At 38.9% G+C, this 20143-nt stretch overlaps 1 protein-coding gene across 1 annotated transcript in view; it reads left to right on the forward strand.

Moving 5' to 3' along the window:
* Positions 1-8950, forward strand: part of LOC121436938 (dynein assembly factor 6, axonemal-like) — a 42725-nt gene extending 33775 nt beyond the window's left edge. The window contains exons 6-7 of the mRNA XM_041636841.1: positions 5590-5675; positions 8756-8950. Coding sequence (XP_041492775.1) covers positions 5590-5675; positions 8756-8882 — 213 coding nt within the window. The 3' untranslated portion in view covers positions 8883-8950. The remainder of the gene's footprint in view (positions 1-5589; positions 5676-8755) is intronic.
* Positions 8951-20143: the final 11193 nt, after the last annotated feature.

Here is a 20143-nt window from a genome sequence, read left to right on the forward strand (position 1 = left end):
GAATGTATGTATAGACACATATATGCACACAATAACAGTTGATGGCTATTTCCTTAATTAGAGCTGTTGTAGTACAGTCAGCAGAAGCCTCTCATAAGACAGTAGTATTTAAGAAAAGATTTAACGGAGTTGAAGAAATGAAATTTGAATATAAAAAATCATTGGAGTGAACATTTGGATCACTAATATTTAAGATATGAGATGATGTTAGAAATAATATAAAGAGTAAGGAACTATTCTCAGTGAAATCAGTAGCATCCTGGAAATAGATGGGAGATTTGAATATAAGCAGTAATGGACACTAGAGTATAAAGATGTGGAAATTTTAAATATAATTTCCTGAGATGTACCAAACAGTTTTATATCCATATACATAATGAAATGGTCAGTAAAATCATGTCAGTTTATATATACATCATTTCATATGTTGCCTTTCGTGGGCATTTGTAAAGGATACCTAAAGTTAAATCTCAGAAATTTTTTATTAGACAGTATAACCTTAATTATAGTCTTCATGCTGTATTTCAAGTCTCTGGGTTTATTTATCTTACATTCTTGAAATTTTGAACTCTGTTACCAAGATGTTACATTCCCCTATCTCTGGTAGCCACTATTCTCTCTCTGTCTATGCATTTCCTTTTAAAAAGATTGTGCATATAAGACAGACCCTTTCATTTTTGTGTCTGGATTTTGTCACTTGGCATGATGTAGGACATGAAATGTTTTTACTGAAAGAGAAGGGACAGACAGTAATATAAAGGAGATGGAAGAAACAAACAAAACCCAGAACCAGTTGAAAAGACTATGAGGGAAGCAGTGCCCTCAGTGGAGGTACAGATTTCATTTAGACAGAAAACAAAGAAGCTATTCAAGGAGGTAAGCAATGAGGAAGGGGTGAGGCACTGTGTGTTCCAGTGTACCTAACAGAAGACAAGCAAGGAATCGGTGAAGTGTAGAAAACAGCAGCAGAAGAGCTATGAATATCCTTATGCTAATTATTATGTTATAAACAGTGAAACTTCTTATTGTTGTGGGAAAATGGCGTTAAAAGCATAATGGCCTTGGTTTGGTCTGTAGCAGGACAGATAGTGGTGTACTGTTTAGGAGAATGTTGGGTGCCTGTGGAATTGTGTAGATGAGCTAAGTTTAGTTTTTGGTTTTGTAAGCAGTGTCTCACTATGTTTCGTAGTCTGGCCTTGAACTCACAATCTCCCTGCCTGTCTTCCAACTGCTGGAGGTACAGGCTGCCTCACCACACCTGGATCTGAGCTTCCTCTTGACTCCTACGATAGGAGAGGAGTCATATTTCTGGGACATATTTAAGAAGAAAAGGAAGGCCTGGCAATATAGTACTGAACTGTTTAAAAAGCTAATGACATTATAGAAAACTTACATTAATTAAAGCTCTGTCTTATTGATTTTGTGCGCTTGTTGTAGAGAAAATGCATGCCTCTATATATTTACTCTTTAAAGATGAATGTTTATGTAAATTCAAGGTATGGATCATCATTTTTGTTTTTTCATTTTCCTACAGATTACTGTTGTTCAAGAGGTTATATATTACTGGGGTTGCATGGAAAAAAAAATCTCATGTGTTTCCATAGTTCAACAGTAGGAAATTAAATTGTTGAAGCTATTCAAAATAAAATCTACACAAGTCTCTCTTATCACAGTTTCCTGATGTTGTTTTGTTTTATAGTGAAATTCAATTTCAACTTTTTAAAAGACTCAAATGAATCAGGAATAGTGTCTATACTTCTGACAATAGAATTATTTTATGATATCTACAGCCCTTGAATTAATTTAGAATAGTTTTCAAAATACCAACATGAAACCATCTGTATATATTAAGCTTTACTGAAATTTCAGTAAATATTATAGGCTAGCCAAGTTATATATAAAATATCCTAAAATTACTTTTTATTTATTTTTTTATTGAAAAAAATTTCCGCCTCCTCCCAGCCTCCCATTTCCCTCCCCCTCCTCCCACTCCTCTCCCTCTCCAGTCTGAAGAGCAGTCAGAGTTCCCTGCCCTGTGGAAAGTCCAAGGTCCTCCCCCCTCCATCCAGGTCTAGGAAGGTGAGCATCCAAACTGGCTAGGCTCCCACAGAGCCAGAACATGCAGTAGGATCAAAACCCAGTGCCATTGTCCTTGGCTTCTCATCAGCTCTCATTGTCCGCCATGTTCAGAGAGTGACTGAAAAAGCATGGGATAAAATTATTTTTTAATGCATTTTAATTGAAATAGAATTACATCACTTTCCCCCTTTTTTTTACCCCTCTAACCCCTCCTATGTTCCCCCTCAAGTTGTTAGCCTCTTTTATTATATATGTACACACACACACACACACACACACACACACACAACCTGCTAAGTTCATTTTTGTTGCCTGTATGTATATGATTTTAGGACTGAACGTTTTTGCATTGGGTAATTAATTAGGGGGCTCATTCCTGTTTAGGGACTGGATCCCTTCTCAGCAGTCATTAATTGCTTGTAGTTCCTTGTCTTGTGGGTGGAATCTCATGGTATTTTGCCCCCTTGAGCATTAGCATCTCTATTGATAATGTCATTGTTCAGATCTTGTTTGTGTAGTCATCTTTAAATGAATTCAATTTGTAAGCTATGTAAAAGAAAGAATCTAAATTCCTTTGTTTGGTCAGTGGTATCCTGGACGTGGAAATTTTTAACAAAGAAAGCCTTTCTCACAATCAGAGGTCAACTGTTTTCCAAGTATTCATTGACAGTACCAATTATTAAAAAGTCTGACTCAAGTTTCAGGAGGGGTTTCTGCTAAGATTACAAGAGATAATTTTTTCCTTTAAAGAACTAAACAGTTCAAAGTAAAGAACCCATTGTATCCCTTGATCCATGTGACGAGTACAAGTCCTTCCAGTTTCAAGAGGGGATTTACTGTTAGATCCCCATGGAATCCTTATCTTGTTAGAGATTGGTGTGCACCATCCCACCTAATCTGTCTTTTCTCTTGTCCCTCCTTTTAATTTTCTTAAGAGGAAAAATTAGTGAGCTGCTTCTTTGAATTATCTTTCACTGGAAGCACAGATTATTATAATAACCACTTTGAAGTTCTGCCTAGGAATTCTATCTAAATTTCACATACATCATCGGTCTTTCTTCTCAATTATCCTTTCAATCGTTATGAAATACTATTTTACTTTTAAACAATTTCAAAGTTAAGAAACAAATAGTTCTATCCCTTGATCTATTTGGTGAATATGAGACATTAAAGGGCATCTCAAATTAACTATCTGACTGGAAGGTTATTTCAGCAGAAATGGGACTTTGGTCCTATCTAATGCTCATTTATTTTGAGTCAGAGTGCCTATAACTGCTTCTGTGAAAAATGTGCTATTTATTTCAATTAGGGCATCTCTAATTATGAAGATTTAATTTCTGAAATGTATTTTAGAAGGCAACTGTTTGAACAAAAATTTAACCACAGTAAGTACTTAAACACTATCCCCTCTAGATTGCTATCTATCATCATACTTAAGTACAGATTTAATAAATTCAGAAGCATATATTGATCCACATACCTTATGCTACGGAAATACTGTTGTGTGCATTGAGCATTTTAGGAGGAAATTCCAGTATGTCACATTATTTCATATGCATTTCCCTTAAACCTTGCTTTTACCCTGGCCATTCCAACAACTGGACTATCCAAATAACTAAAATGTCAGGTCATCAAGTTCATCTTTTAAAAAGCTTTATAATTTACCTGAACTTTGGATTTTATTTTTTTATTCTTTTGTTTATAGATACTATATGTCCTTCCACTTTTATATATCATAATGTTAACTCCCATCACAAAATGAGTTCTGCTGGCTAATTTATGTCACTTTGACACAAGCTGGAGTCATTTTTGAAAAGGTAACCTCAATTGAGAAAATGTTCCCACCAGATTGGCCCTTGGACAAGCCTACTGTGCATTTTTTAAAAATTTAGGATTGATGTAGGAGGGCCCAGATCACAGTGGGTGGTGACATCTTTGGGCAGGTGGTCCTGGGATGCATATGAATAGCAGTTCATGGGGACCAAGCCAGTAGCAGCCTTCCTCTATAACTTCTGCATCAGTTCCTGCCTCCAGGTTCCTGCCTGGAGGATAATGGACTAAAAGCTCTAAAATGAAATAAACCCGTTCTTCCCCAAGTTGTTTATGATCATGGCATTTTATTACAGCAATAAAAACCCTAACTAAGAGAGATGTAAATTAGAGAAGTGCAATTTTGTGGTAAAATATACATTTATCATTGGTGACGCTTAGTTATTCAGAGTGCTATATAACCACCACTAATATCTATTTTCCAAATTATTTTCTTATACCTAAAAGGAAATCTCACACACATTTAGCAGATACTTTTCTCCATTCCCCAGCCTCTATCAAACTCCAGTCCAATTTCTACCTCTGGATTGGCCTAGGTTGAACGTGCTGTATAAATAAAATCCTATACAATGCACCTTTTAATGCTTGGCTTCTTTCCTTCAGCATAATGTTTTCAGGATTTATCAATAAAATGTACTTTGGCTAGAGAGATGGCACAGCAGTAAAGAGCACTGGTGGCTTTGGCAGAAGGCCTGGGTTTTAGTTCCAGTACCTACATGGCGGCTTGCAACTGCCTGTAACTCCAGTCCCAAGAGATTGATGCCTTCTTCTGACCACTAGGCACTGGGTATAATGTGGTGCACAGGCATACATGCAGACAGAACACTCATACACATTTAAAAATATTTAATGTACTCTGTCCTTTTCTTCAGCTCAATAATATTCCACTGTGTGTACATGTTATACTTCCTTTATCCATTCATCAATGGACGCATATTTTGGTTGTTGATACATTTTGACTATGTTGAATGCTGCTATTATGAACAAAACCATGTATAAAATTTTGAATATGTTTTCTTTTTCTTTTTTTCTTCTTTTTTCCTTTTTGTCATTGCTGTTGTTTTGAGGCAAGGTCTCATGTGGCTCAGGCTTTTCTCAACTCAGTATGTAGCCACAAGTGGCCTTTTGGATCTATAACCAGAAGTGGAAATGCTGCTGACTGCTGGGCCCTATAGTAAATGTGATGAAACATTTGTAAGTGCAATCTTGCTAAACTAGTAGGAAGTCCTTCTTAGGAGATAGTTATAGTATTATTTTTCTTTTGTTCACTTAACTTTTCTGGAGGCCAATACTTCCCTAGAAAATGTGGTATGGGTATTTTTATCAAGAGATTGCAAATTGGCATGACCAACCTACACTTAACATGACATTTTCTACATTTATGTGAGTCCTACTCATATAAAGGTGTCCAGAGATCTCTACAAGTCTAGTGAGTCAGAAGATGTTTAGTCACATTACCGATGCCTGCCCTTTATCTCCTCGATGAACTACTCGGTCTCTCCATGACTAAAATGGAGCTAATAACTTCTGTTTATTAAGATCAATAAAAGGAAACCACATAGCCTGGCACACAGTTGGCATTTCCTCTTAGCAAATATTATTTCTCCGTTCTTTATATAGTCTTATGCTTTCAAAAGTAACTGCTTTCCAAAATGGTAGTATTTTCTTATTTTATCTTAGGTGAAAATTAAACTGCCTGATACAAACCCTTCTGAAATTGAAATTGATATCCAAGAAACTCTCCTTGATCTTCGCACTCCTAAAAAGTAAGTAAAACATAGAATTGAAGTAGAATATTATCAAATTAATGAGTCATTAGAATATTGCTTTTTAAAGCTAGTTTTCATCAACCTTAAAGTCCTAAGAAGAGTGAGGTGTTCGTTGAGAATTCAGATATTTTCATCTGCACAATCAAGTGAATTTGGGGGCTAGGCTCTAACTATGGGATAAAGTGCTTGCTTAGTATGCACAGGACTGTGATTAATCCAAAAATGTTTGGAAATATCTAGCTTTTATATTTTGCAACTGCATACTGGATATGGCCTGACACCATTGAAAAATAATCCTTGACATTCTAATATAGTTTTATCTATCAGGGAAAAAACTAGCTGGAAGTGCTAAGCTGTAAGCTTTGCTTACATACTAATAGGAAATTGGGTGCAGTGGTTGTAGAAGGGAAGTGCCATCTTTAAACTTTTGAAAGTTAGTAGGCCTTTAAGATTAAAATTTGAGGACTGTTCATTTTTTTTCAAAATCCACAAAATCATAGTCTTCTCATTCTGTCAGTTCAAATCATGTTCCTCAGACAACACATTCAGGAATAGCCTTACAAAATATTTCACCTGAAGCATAGATAAACGAGTCCTGACTCTCAAAACTCACTCTTTTGAAAGGACATTATTGGACTCTGGTGCATATTTGAAGAAGTATCTAAGTGTCTCACTGATTTGCTCCATTCCCATGTGGATTGCAGCAGTGAATACATATTGGCGATTGCTGTGGCCCGTTCTCTAGAACTCATCACCTTTTCTCTCTGGGCTTAGGAAGCAGGCAGTTCCTGGAACATTCCTGTCCTTTATTATCAATATCTACAATTTTCTTTTGTTGAGCTTAGGGCTTTGAGAAGATTTTTAAAAAAGGGTGGTCTACAAAAAGACTATTCTTTATTTCTGCAGAAAATTCATTTAACACAAAATGATCTACAGATGAATATTTAGCTAAACATTCTTCTGAGCATTCCCCCCACTTAAAAAGGTATTCTAGTTCATTCCCAGGGTATTAGCTGGGGTCATCCATGTGGATTCTTGGGAATTTTTCTAGAGCCAGGTTTCTTGCTATCCCCAAAATGGCTCCCTCAGTCGAGATCTCTTTCCTTGTTCTCATATCTGAACGAGCATGGGATCAGACTAGTCCCTCTGAATGTGGCTGACAATTGGGGCAGCCTGAGGGGCCAATTACAATGGCACTGGGATTTGTCTCTACTGCATGTACTGGCTTTTTGAATGTATACCTTGCTCAACCTGGATGTAGTGGGGAGGGCCTTTGACTTCCCACAGGGCATGGTGCCTTGCCCTCTCTTACAATTGGAAGGGGTGGTGGGGAGGGTGTTTGGAGGGAGTGGGAGGGAAGTGAGAGGAGGGAAGGAAGTGGGAATTTGGATAGGTATTTTTTAAGTAATAAAATAAAATAATAATTTTAAAAAGTATTCTTACATCCCATCTTACAAAAATTAGATTCACTATTCTTACCATCACTCCACAGAGCAGTTAAGCTTTATGCAATGTTTTTATACACATTTATTCTTCGTACAACCTTTGTAAGGAAAGTTGGTTAAGAGAACAGTCAGCCTTCCATGGTATTTTCATGCCTGCTAAATAAAATCCATGCATATCAGCACCCCATGCAGTTAATTTCCGTTTCTCTGGCAGTTCTCACTGTCTCCATCAATCTTGAGGCAGCTGCTCTAGCTTCGCCATCATTCCAGCTATCCCCCAGAACTCACTAAATGAAAGTCTCTCACAGAGGCACCTTTCCACATAGAACCTGGCCTGAATTAGGTCGTTTGTGTACTCTATTATCTAAATAACGTGGACACGTGAAGAATAACATATCTACCATCTGAGTTTGCTTTCTGTTGCTGTGATGAAACCTTGACGCAAAGCGGCTTGCGGAGGAAGGGCTTGTTTCATTTTTGCAGTTTTCAGGTCATAGTCCACCCTTGAGTAAAGCCAGAGCAAGAACACAAGCAGGCCGGGAGCCTGGAGACAAGAACTGAACCGGGGCACGGGGGAGTGCTGCTCGCTGGCTCAGTGGGAGCCCCGTCTCAGAACAAAAGATGAAGAGCAGTTGAGGAAGACTCTTGATGCCACCTTCTGCTCTCCACATGCACTCCCTTGCATGTGCACATACAGAGAAACACGAATACACATCCACACATGCACACTTAAGCCCTGTCTACTGAGAACGCGAGGGCAATAAGTGGTTCACATGTTTCACTTTCTTCAGGTATCAGCGTGCTATGGCCCTTGGCATACTTCAGATTCCTACCACTATGACAGGATTATGGTTGGCTTATCGCAGTGACACATTTAAAAGCACACAGCTGAGCCATAAACAGCAGGATAAACCAAGAAATCCATCGCAACGAATTTGTCAGTGTACGGTATTAAGAACCAGAAGCAAAATGAAAGAAATATTTCCATTGATCTGGCATTGAAATCATTCCAGGCCAAGTATTTAAAGTCTACATATGTAGTAGTGGTTCACCCTAAAGTGGTGTTAGCAGAAGTGTTAAAGAACCACCCCAATTTCAGAATTGTTTCAGCTGTCTGCATTCTACCTACATATAAATTAGACTGATACCAGATTAGCCGAACAAACTTAAAGAGGCATGGTTCTAGTTCTACACTAGAGGCATAACCTGAGACATTATACAATGCAGAACAAGGTCAATTTAGAGAAAGAGGGAGACTCATTCAAAACTACTATTTGGATTTTTTAAAATGGAACAGGATCTTACTATGCAGCCCAGGGTAACCTGGGATTCTCATTGTTGCCTACACTGGTCTTGAACTTGGGAATCTTCCTGCTTCCACATAGGTATGCATGCACCACATGTGGCTTGCCTGCGTAGAAGTATAAGGATCCAAACTGATACATGATCTGTGTTATATAGGTATATTTTATTTGGTATTTATATTGTCTAAATACTTTTGCAGGAAAGTCAAGCATCTCGGACACACACACACACACACACACACACACACACACACCCTTATTGAACATGGTATATTACTCTAGGAAGTTCATTCTGATCTCATTTTGTTTTATCTTGCCTCCTTTGTAGGAAGCTGATAGTAAACTTTCCCCAGCCTGTGGAACGCAACAGCGCTAAAGCATCCTATATCCAGGAAACTGAAATGCTTGAAGTCAGAATGACTCTGCAAAGAGACTTTGATTTCGATCTTTCCTGAAACTGTATGAATAAGGAAAAGAAAAGGGGAAAACACATGACAATGAAACAGTTTTTTTTAAACTTTGAATATTGGTTATGTCCTCTTTTGTTTTCTGACATATTTTAGAAAGGTCCAGAACTTTAGTGGTGTTTTGATCTGTTACAGTCACTTCTGTTACTCTTAGGAAACATGGTTCTCTCATACAATAGGGCGCTACTCCATTTTTATACTGAGAGATGAATAAGATATTTACAGGTTATCCAACAAGATTACATTATCAATTGCAAATGCAACTATGACCATAAAATAGGTGATTCACTTAACTCAACAGTCTGAAGATCTATTTATTACACTATGATAGAACCTGCTACACAGGGATTTGTCATTATTATCATCTGAAAAATTCATTTGGTTGGTTTTTTTATTGATTTTTGTCAATGATTTAGGCTGTTTTCTATTCATGCCCTCAATATTGCTTTGTAACATACAGGTAAAAAAGGACTATAAATAATTTGCTGTGTCATATGAGCCATGTGTTTACTTGAAAAAGTAAAATGTAGAGATATATTTGTAGATTCAGTTTTCTCCCATTTTTATATCTCTATTGGACACTCTTATTTTTATGCGTTGTTCCGGTGATCCTTGCATTTTGTATACTATTGAATGAGAATATTTCATAACTTTATTAAAAGTTATATTTTATCATTTTTGTAACTTTGACTTCACACATCATTATAGAACTGTGAGATTAATTGGGAGTCAATTTGAAAAGAGAAAAACATCTGAAATATGTTTATCACTTCTGTGTTAACCATCAAGAGGATACTCAGTAAAATATTTCATGGTGTCAATTATGTTCATAGCTACCAGCCATCTAGTTTCTGACTAGAACTAACAGAAGAATAAGACTAAGGTTTTAAAAGAAGTGATTATCAAAGCACTATGCCAAGAGACTCCGACATTTAAGTCACCATCATGACTTCTGTGAGGGGAAAAAGAGAAGGATAGAGGGAGGAAGGGAGGAGAGAATGGAGGAAGAGGGAGAAATGCAAAGAAAATTAATGTCTATGAATTTTAGTCACTTGTGTTGGAACACTAGAAGGTTTTTTGCTTTGCTTTCTCAGCATCTTCTTCGACAGTTATGTTCTAAGGATTTAATATCATAGGTCAGGAGTGGTGGCACACACCTTTAATCCCAGCACTCAGGAGGCAGAGGCAGATGGATCTCTGTGAGTTCAAAGCCAGCCTTATCTACCTAGTGAGTTCCAGGACAACCATACAGAGACCTTGTCTCAAAGGATAATTTAATGTCACAACCTAAAATGTAATCTCTGTGGCAATGCTTAGTAGCAATCAATATCTTTCTTCTCTACAGAACATTGATGACTCTGAAAAGTGTGTCTCTTTTTTCCCCTGCAATACTGACTTTAATTATGAAGGCAATTATTACTCAAACTAACAGAATGTCTTCCAGTTGTCCCTAGACCAGTAGATATTTAGGCCACCATGACTTGGCCTTTAGTTAGGTTGTGCTATATCAATTATATAAAGAAAGAGAGTTCCAAGAACAGTGAAATATGCTCAATGATTGCGTCCATCTTAAATCATCCTCCTTTACTGTCCCTTAGCCTTAGAATAAAAACACCATTGGTTACACTGTTGCTTTGTTTTAAGGCACAGTCACAAGATTTTCTTCTTTTACAAATAGTCCACTAAATAAAATGTAGAAATGACAATATAAAAGGAAAATTACCTTGTCACCGTTTTTAGTGAATCATAGCCACTTTCAGAATTGTAATTTAGAACCCCACTTGTGGCATCGTATATCCTACGATCCTGGCTTGCTTTCATCTTGCTGTGAAGAAACAGCATGACCAAAGGCTTCTCGGCAATGAAGGGGTTTATTTCCCTTCCACTTCCACATCACAATCCATCATCCAGGAGAGTCAAGGTAGGAACCTGGAGGTACGGACTGAAGTTGTGGAAGGAGAGCTGTTATTGCTCTCCATAACTTTCTCAACCTGCTTTCTTATGCCATCCAGGGCCATCTGACCAGGGGTAGCACCACCCACAGTGACTGGGCCCTCCCACCTCAATAAATTGCCCTCACAGACATGACCACAGGCCAGTCTGATGGACACAATTGCTGAGGTTCTATCTTCTCAGATAACCCCAAATTTTGTCATGTAGACAAAAAAACAAACGCCCCCCCCCCCCCCAACCTAACCAGCACACATACTTAAGACAAGATACACAGGGTTTGGGGAACGGAGAGAGCAGTAAAGCTTTTCAACACAAGGGATAGCAGATGTGGAGATGCAGGTCTGGAAGAGGTGTGGGATGAAAGAAAGGAAACACATGATCCTGGGGGGTTATGATTAGAGAGAAGGTTGGAAAGGTAGACCAGGGAACTGTCCTATAGAACCTTGTGAGCTATGGTTAAAATGTGGACTTTATTCTCAGCGCCTGGGGAAAGAGAGTACAGGAGATTAGAGCAGGGATACGATCGAGGGCGTTGGGACGCTATTGCAGCAGCACAAGCAAACTTTTATTCCATCTATATTGTACTTTAAATAAAATATATTGCTGATTTTATTCATTAGAAAAATATGTATGATGGTATACTGCAGCTAGGAAACTTCAACAGTACACAAAATATTGTGAACTTAAAGCAAAACCTGGAAGTACCTACAATCTGGTGCCTCTTCCCAATTTGTTTTCCCTAGTGCACAGCAAACTTTTACCCCATCTAGGATGACAATAGTACATAAACTGGTTTCAGGGCCTACTTTCTTTTCATTTCTAAATACATTTGTTTTAAATTATTTTGTTCTAAAACTCTTATTGTGTTAGTTTTCTGGTAAAATAGTGTGTTAAGTGATTCATATGTGTTTTATTTTATTTCTAATTTTATTTTGAAGTAGATAGGTTCTTTTTTTATTGCGAAAAGAAGAAAAAAAAACATAAACAAAAAACAAGTTTCCACCTCCTCCCAGCCTCCCATTTCCCTTCCCCTCCTCCCACCCTTCTCCCCCTCCTCCCACCCTTCTCCCCCTCCCCCCACTCCTCTCCCCCTCCCTCTCCAGTCCACAGAGCAGTCCGGGTTCCCTGCCCTGTGTTAAGTCCTAGGTCCTCTCCGTCCATATCTAGGAAGGTGAACATCCAAACTGGCTAGGCTCCCACAAAGCCAGCACATTAAGTAGGATCAAAACCCCCTGCCATTGTCCTTGGTGTCTCATCAGCCCTCATTGTTCGCCATGTTCAGAGAGTCCGGTTTTATCCCATGCTTTTTCGGTCACAGTCCAGCTGGCCTTGGTGAGCTCCCCGTAGATCAGCTCCTCTGTCTCAGTGGGTGGATGCACGCCTCGTGGTCCCGAATTCTTTGCTCATGTTCTCCCTCCTTCTGCTCCTCCTTGGGACCTTGGGAGCTCAGTCCAGTGCTCCTGTGTGGGTCACTGTCTCGATCTCTATCCATCACCAGATGAAGATTCTATGATGATATGCAAGATATTCGTCAGTATTGCTCTAGGATAGGGTCATTTCAGGTTCCCAATCCTCAGCTGCCCAAGGAACTAACTGGGAACCTCATCTTGGGCACTAGGGAGCCCCTCTAGGGTCAAGTCGCTTGCCCACCCTAAAGTGGCTCCCTTAACTAAGAATTGTGGTTCCGTGCTCCCCTATCCACCTTTCCTTTATCCCAATTCTCCTGTTTCCCCAAGTCCCCCCTCCTTCCCTTCTACCTTTTCTCTCCCCATCTCCCCTTACCCCCATCCCACCCCCCCCCCAAGATCCCATTTTCTCCCCGGAAATTTGGTCTACTTCCCTTAGCCAAGAGGACAACTATATGTTTTTCCTTCGGTTCACCTTCTTCCTTAGCTTCTTTAGGTTCACCTATTGTAGACTCCGTGGTCCTTATTTATGGCTAGAAACCAATTATGAGTGAGTACATCCCATATTCATCTTTTTGGGTCTGGGACACCTCACTCAGGATAGTGTTTTCTATTTCCATCCATTTGCATGCAAAATTCGAGAAGTCGTTTTTTACCGCAGCGTAGTACTCTAGCGTGTATATATTCCATACTTTCTTCATCCATTCTTCCATTGAAGGGCATCTAGGTTGTTTCCAGGTTCTGGCTATTACAAATAATACTGCTATGAACATAGTTGAACAAATGCTTTTGTCATTTGATAGAGCATCTCTTGGGTATATTCCCAAGAGTGGTATTGCTGGGTCCAGGGGTAAGTTGATCCCGAATTTCCTGAGAAACCGAAACACTGACTTCCACAGTGGTTGCACAAGATTGCATTCCCACCAGCAATGGATGAGGGTACCCGTTCTTCCACAGCCTCTCCAGCAAAGGTTATCCTTGGTGTTTTTGAGTTTAGCCATTCTGACAGGTGTAAGATGATATCTCAAAGTTGTTTTGATTTGCATTTCCCTGATTGCTAAGGAAGTTGAGCACGACCTTAAGTGTCTTTTGGCCATTTGAACTTCTTCTGTTGAGAATTCTCTGTTCAGTTCAGTGCCCCATTTTTTAATTGGGTTAATTAGCATTTTAAAGTCTAGTTTCTTGAGTTCTCTATATATTTTGGAGATCAGACCTTTGTCTGTTGCGGGGTTGGTGAAGATCTTCTCCCAGTCAGTAGGTTGCCTTTGTGTCTTAGTGACAGTGTCCTTTGCTTTACAGAAGCTTCTCAGTTTAAGTAGGTCCCATTTATTCAATGTTGCCCTTAATGTCTGTGCTTCTGGGGTTATACATAGGAAGCGATCTCCTGTGCCCATCTGTTGTAGGGTATTTCCCACTTTCTCTTCTATCAGGTTCAGTGTGTTCGGACTGATATTGAGGTCTTTAATCCATTTGGACTTGAGTTTTGTGCACGGTGAGAGATATGGGTCTATTTTCATTCTTCTACAGGTTGACATCCAGTTGTGCCAGCACCATTTGTTGAAGATGCTTTCTTTCTTCCATTGCATACTTTTAGCTCCTTTATCGAAAATGAGGTGTTCATAGGTTTGTGGGATAAAATCCGGGTCTTCTATACGATTCCATTGGTCGACTTCTCTGTTTTTATGCCAGTACCACACTGTTTTCATTACTGTAGCTCTGTAATAGAGTTTGAAGTCAGGGATGGTAATGCCTCCAGAAGATCCTTTATTGTATAGGATTGTTTTGGCTATCCTGGGTTTTTTGTTTTTCCATATAAAGTTGATTATTGTCTTCTCCAGATCTGTGAAGAATTTTGATGGGATCTTGATGGGGATTGCATTGAATCTATAAATTGCCTTTGGTAGAATTGCCATTTTTACTATGTTGATCCTCCCAATCCAAGAGCAAGGGAGGTCCATCCATTTTTTGGTATCCTCTTCAATTTCTTTCTTCAATGCCTTAAAGTTCTTGTCAAATAGATCTTTCACTTCCTTGGTTAGATTTACCCCCAGATATTTTATGCTGTTTGTGGCTATCGTGAATGGTGAAGCTTCTCTGATTTCCCTCTCTGCTTCCCTATCCTTTGTGTATAAGAGGGCAACTGATTTTTTGGAGTTGATCTTGTATCCTGCCACATTACTAAAGCTGTTTATCAGCTGTATAAGTTCTTTGGTGGAGTTTTTGGGGTCGCTTATGTACACTATCATATCATCTGCAAATAACGAAAGTTTAACTTCTTCCTTTCCAATTCGAATCCCCTTGATCCCATTATGTTGTCTTATTGCTATTGCTAGAACTTCAAGCACTATATTGAAGAGGTATGGTGAGAGTGGACAGCCTTGCCGTGTTCCTGAGTTAAGCGGGATGGCTTTGAGTTTCTCTCCGTTTAATTTGATGTTAGCTGTCGGCTTGCTGTATATAGCTTTTATTATATTTAGGTATGACCCTTGTATCCCTAATCTCTCCAAGACTTTTAACATAAATGGATGTTGAATTTTGTCAAATGCTTTTTCAGCATCTAATGAAATGATCATATGGTTTTTTTCTTTCAGTTTATTTATATGCTGGATTACATTGATAGATTTTCGTATGTTGAACCAGCCCTGCATCTGAGGAATGAAGCCTACTTGATCATAATGGATAATTTTTCGGATGTGTTCTTGGATTCGATTTGCCAGTAGTTTGTTGAGGATTTTTGCGTCGATATTCATGAGTGAGATTGGCCTGTAGTTCTCTTTCCTGGTTGAGTCTTTGAGTGGTTTTGGTATCAGAGTAATTGTGGCTTCATAAAAGGAATTTGGTAATGACCCTTCTGATTCTATATTGTGGAATACATTAAGGAGTATAGGTATTAGGTCTTCTTGGAAGTTCTGGTAGAATTCTGCATTGAAACCATCTGGTCCTGGGCTTTTTTTGGTAGGGAGGTTTTTGATAACAGCTTCTAATTCTTCGCGACTTACAGGTCTGTTTAGATTGTTCACCTGGTCCTGGTTTAGTTTTGGTAAATGGTATTTATCTAAAAAAGTGTCCATTTCTTTTACATTTTCCAGTTTTGTGGCATATAGGCTTTTGTAGTAAGATCTAATGACTCTCTGAATTTCCTCTGTGTCTGTGGTTATGTCCCCCTTTTCATTTCTGATCTTATTAATTTGCGTGTTCTCTCTCTTTCGTTTGATTAGTTTGGATAGGGGTTTATCTATCTTGTTGATTTTCTCCAGGAACCAGCTTTTTGTTTCATTGATTCTTTGGATTGTTTTCTGTGTTTCTATTTTGTTGATTTCAGCCCTCAATTTGATTATTTCCAGTCTTCTACTCCTCCTAGGTGAGTCTGCTTCTTTTTTTTCTAGAGCTTTCAAGTGGGCTGTTAAGTCTCCAATATGTGCTTTCTCTGTTTTCTTTAGGTGGGCACTTAGTGCTATGAACTTTCCTCTCAGGACTGCTTTCATAGTGTCCCATAAGTTCGAGTATGTTGTTTCTTTATTTTCATTGAATTCAAGGAAGACTTTAATTTCTTTCTTTATTTCTTCCTTAATCCAGGTATGGTTCAGTAGATGACTGTTCAGTTTCCATGAGTTTGTAGGCTTTCTGGGGGTAGCATTGTTGTTGAATTCTAACTTTAATCCATGGTGATCTGATAAGACACAGGTGGTTACTAATATTTTTTTGTAACTGTGTAAGTTCGCTTTGTTACCAAGTATGTGGTCAATTTTCGAGAAGGTTCCATGAGCTGCAGAGAAGAAGGTATATTCTTTCCTCTTTGGGTGGAATAATCTATAGATGTCTGTTAAGTCCATTTGCTTCATTACCTCCATTAATTCTCTAATTTCTCTGTTAGGTTTCTGTCTGATTGACCTGTCCATTGGTGAGAGAGGAGTGTTGAAGTCTCCTACTATTAGTGTGTGTGGTTTGATGGCTGCCTTGAGTTTTAGTAATGTTTCTTTTACGTACGTGGGTGCTTTTATATTAGGGGCATAGATATTCAGGATTGAGACTTCTTCCTGATGAATTGTTCCTGTTATGAGTATAAAATGTCCCTCTCCATCTCTTCTGATTGATTTAAGTTTGAAGTCAACTTTGTTAGAAATTAGTATGGCCACACCTGCTTGTTTCTTAGGTCCATTTGCTTGATAAGCCTTTTCCCAGCTCTTTACTCTGAGTAGGTGCCTGTCTTTGTGGTTGAGGTGTGTTTCTTGTAGACAGCAGAATGTTGGATCCTGTTTTCTTATCCAATCTCTTAGCCTGTGCCTTTTTATAGGTGAGTTGAGCCCATTGATATTAAGTGATATTAATGACCAGTGGTTGTTAACTCCGGTCACTTTTTAAGTAGTAGGGTTTGTGTGTTTTCCTTCTTTGATTTGCGCTGGTGAAGAGTCTCTAGATGTCTGAGTTATTGTGGTCATTGTTGGACTCCTTGGTTGGTGATTTTCCTTCTATTATTTTCTGTAAGGCTGGATTTGTGGCTACGTATTGTTTAAATTTGTTTTTATCCTGGAAAATTTTGTTTTCTCCATTTATAGTGAATGAAAGTTTGGTTGGATATAGTAGTCTGGGCTTGCATCCGTGGTCTCTTAGTTTTTGGAGAACATCTATCCAGGACCTTCTGGCTTTCATGGTTTCCATAGAGAAGTCAGGTGTAAGTCTGATAGGTTTACCTTTATAAGTAACTTGGCCTTTTTCCTTTGCGGCTCTTAATATTCTTTCTTTATTCTGTATATTTCGTGTTTTGATTATTATATGGCGAGGGGATGTTTTCTTTTGATCCAGCCTATTTGGTGTTCTGTATGCTTCTTGAACCTTCATAGGTACATCTGTCTTCAGGTTGGGAAAGTTTTTTTCTATAATTTTATTAAGTATATTTTCTGTACCGTTGAGCTGCACTTCTTCTCCTTCTTCTACTCCAATTATTCTTAGGTTTGGTCTTTTTATTGTGTCCCATATTTCCTGAATGTTTTGTGATGAGAGTTTGTTGGACTTGCTGTTTTCTTTGATCAGAGTGTTTATTTTCTCTATGTTATCCTCAGAATCTGAGATTCTTTCTTCTATCTCTTGTATTCTGCTGGTTATACTTGATTCTGTAGTCTCTATTCGTTTACCTAGATTTTCCATGTCCAGCCAGCCCTCTGTTTGTGTTTTCTTCTTTGCCTCCATTTCAGTTTTCAAGTCATGAACTGTTTCCTTTATCTGCTTTATTGTTTTTCCTTGGTTTCCTAGGGTATCATTCACTGATTTACTCAATTCCTCGAACTTTCTATTATACTTCTCATCCATTTCCATAAGGGCGTTTTTTATATGCTGTTTAAGTGTGTCAATCACTTTCATGAAGTCAGTTTTTTCTACTTCTTCTTGATTAAGGTGTTCATGTCCTCCTGTTGTGGGGTCACTGGCTTCTGGTGGTTCAGTTTTGTTTTTCAGATTGTTGGGAGAATTCCTGCATTGGCGTCTGCCCATCTCTTCCTCCCAATACTCCCTTTTGGATCTTCTTTTACAGGATCAGGTCTTCTTGCCCACTGAAGTACCTTCCCAGTGATGTCACTCCCCAGAGATGTTTCTCCACAATGATGTTTCACTCGGTGCCCAGATGGAAACTCTGCGCTGCCTGGTTAGCTCGCGAACAAAGGGCCCACCCCGCTTGCTGCGGGCAGGCTATGGGAACAAAGGAGCTACCGGCCACCCCTTTGTCCTCCCGGTTCGGTCCCAGCGTCCTAGCAGGCTGGGCAGGGAGGCGCTATGCCCCAAAGGAGGGAGAGAGGGAGGGAGACAGGGGGTGTGGGGATCTGGATGTAAGCTGAATGGGATAGAAATAGAGAGGCGGTTTGGGCAGTATAGCCCCTGTAGGATGGCCTGGAAGTGTGTAACTTGCCAATTCTTATACCCACAAGCCCCCCAACTTTAAGAGCACCAGCCTTTGGCGTTACTGAACAGGAAAGGGGATTAGAACACAGCAATTGGTATGGGACCTCTCTCTCTGGTTTCCATTCTCCCTCTTCCTCTTCTGTTCCCTCCCCGTTCAGTTCTGTGGGGCCATGAAAACATAAGAAAATTGAGGGCACCCTCAGTTTTCCCTGTTGTCGTCTTGACAATTTCATACATGTGCAAACTTTACTGTGATCATATTCGCCCCTATTACCATCACTTAATCACCTTCTCCTGCTGATTTTCTTCTCCTCTTCATCCCAATTCATGTCCCCCTACTTCCTTGTTTTTTTTATTATTTATCTATTTATTTATTTATTTTTATCTTGTTTAATGTGGATCTTGTATAGGTAGCCATAACTTCTATGTGTTCAAGATGGCAATGGTTTTGTTTTGTACAAAAGAAAGAGTTTCGTAACATTCTTCTCTTATAGTCTTTTTGCCATAGCTTATGTAATACACCCTATGTCTTGGAGGCTTGATATGGATGTCACATTTAGGGCAGAGTACTCAACAGTTAATTTGTTTTCTACCTTTGATAGGTCCTATGTTACAGAGGTTTAATTTCTTGCCCCGTCATCTAATGAACTCCATTTAAATCCTGGTTTTGTTATTTTGTAGTTCCATGGCCTTAGGGAACATACTTCTTATTGTTGCTATAAAAAAGTTACCACCAATGTAGTGGTGAACAGCAACACAAATAACATAAATCTATCATATGACAGTTTGAGGAACCAGAAATCCAAAGTCAGTTTTACTAGACTAAAATGGCAGCACCATCCATTTCTGGTGGTTCAAAGGAAGAATCTATTGCTTTGCCTCCTCAGGCTTCTGCCTGCATTCCTTGGCTCTTGGATACATCAGTCCCTCTTCTGTCTCCATATTAACCTCTGATTTTTTTTATGAAAGTTTGCGATTGTGTTAAATCCACCTACAAAATCCAGAAGGATATTGCCATCTTAAAATCCTAAACTTAATTACATCTACAAAACCTCTTTCACTCCATAAATAAATTCACAGCTTCTTATGACTAGGGCCTGCACACCTATGGGGGGCCCATTGTTCAACCTACCATAGGAAAGTTCCTCAGCACCTTACATGTAAAAAGTAGACAGTAGTATATAGGATATAGTTCTTATATATGAGTTCATTTGTTTAAAATAGTTAGAAGACTATTAAACATGGTAAGTCTCAGTTTTAGGACAGCAGGGGATACATTATGGAACAAGAAGTAATACTGAAAAGCACTATCATAACGCTGTCTCTCTTGCTGAAGCTCCTCATTCTCCATTCAAGCATTTGTCCCCACTTATCCTCTATATCCCCATTTCCAGATTCAAACTACTCAGGGGTATAGCACAAGTAATAAAAACCCAGGGACAGAAACTGGGCTTCAACCTGAGGGTCAAAAAAGCAAAACAGTCAGCCACTGGCTCTTACCTCTACCTCAGTCTGAAATGGCGATCCTGAGATCCTCCAGGAGTCTCAGAATGAGGCTGAGACTGAGAACTGTCTCCTCCTGTTTTATATTCCTTTCTAGGGCTGGGATTAAAGGCATGCACCACTTGGATTAAAGGCATGCACTGCCCAGTTTCTATGGCAAACTAGTGTGGTTCCTGGGATTAAAGGTGTGTGTTACACTGTCTGGTGTGAAAGACTGGTCAGTGGGGCTGTTTTACTCCCTGATCTTCAGGCAGACTTTATTTATTAAAATACAAATGAAATATCACTACACCTGGTTTGTGAGATCTACAAGAAGAATTCATATTGACAATGTTAACTCATTGCCCATTCCATTATTGTCATTTTGAATATTCAAGCTCCTGCATTAATTATACTTGATATTGCTGCTTAACAATCTTTTTTCTTAACCCCCAAGCAGCCTAGCTAAAACACAGGCTACCCAAGTCTTTCACCTTAATGTCAAAATGCTAGTTA

This window comes from Microtus oregoni, unplaced genomic scaffold, assembly GCF_018167655.1.
Source record: "Microtus oregoni isolate MIOR12 unplaced genomic scaffold, Mior012 000050F_008, whole genome shotgun sequence".
NCBI classification, from domain to species: Eukaryota; Metazoa; Chordata; class Mammalia; order Rodentia; family Cricetidae; genus Microtus; species Microtus oregoni.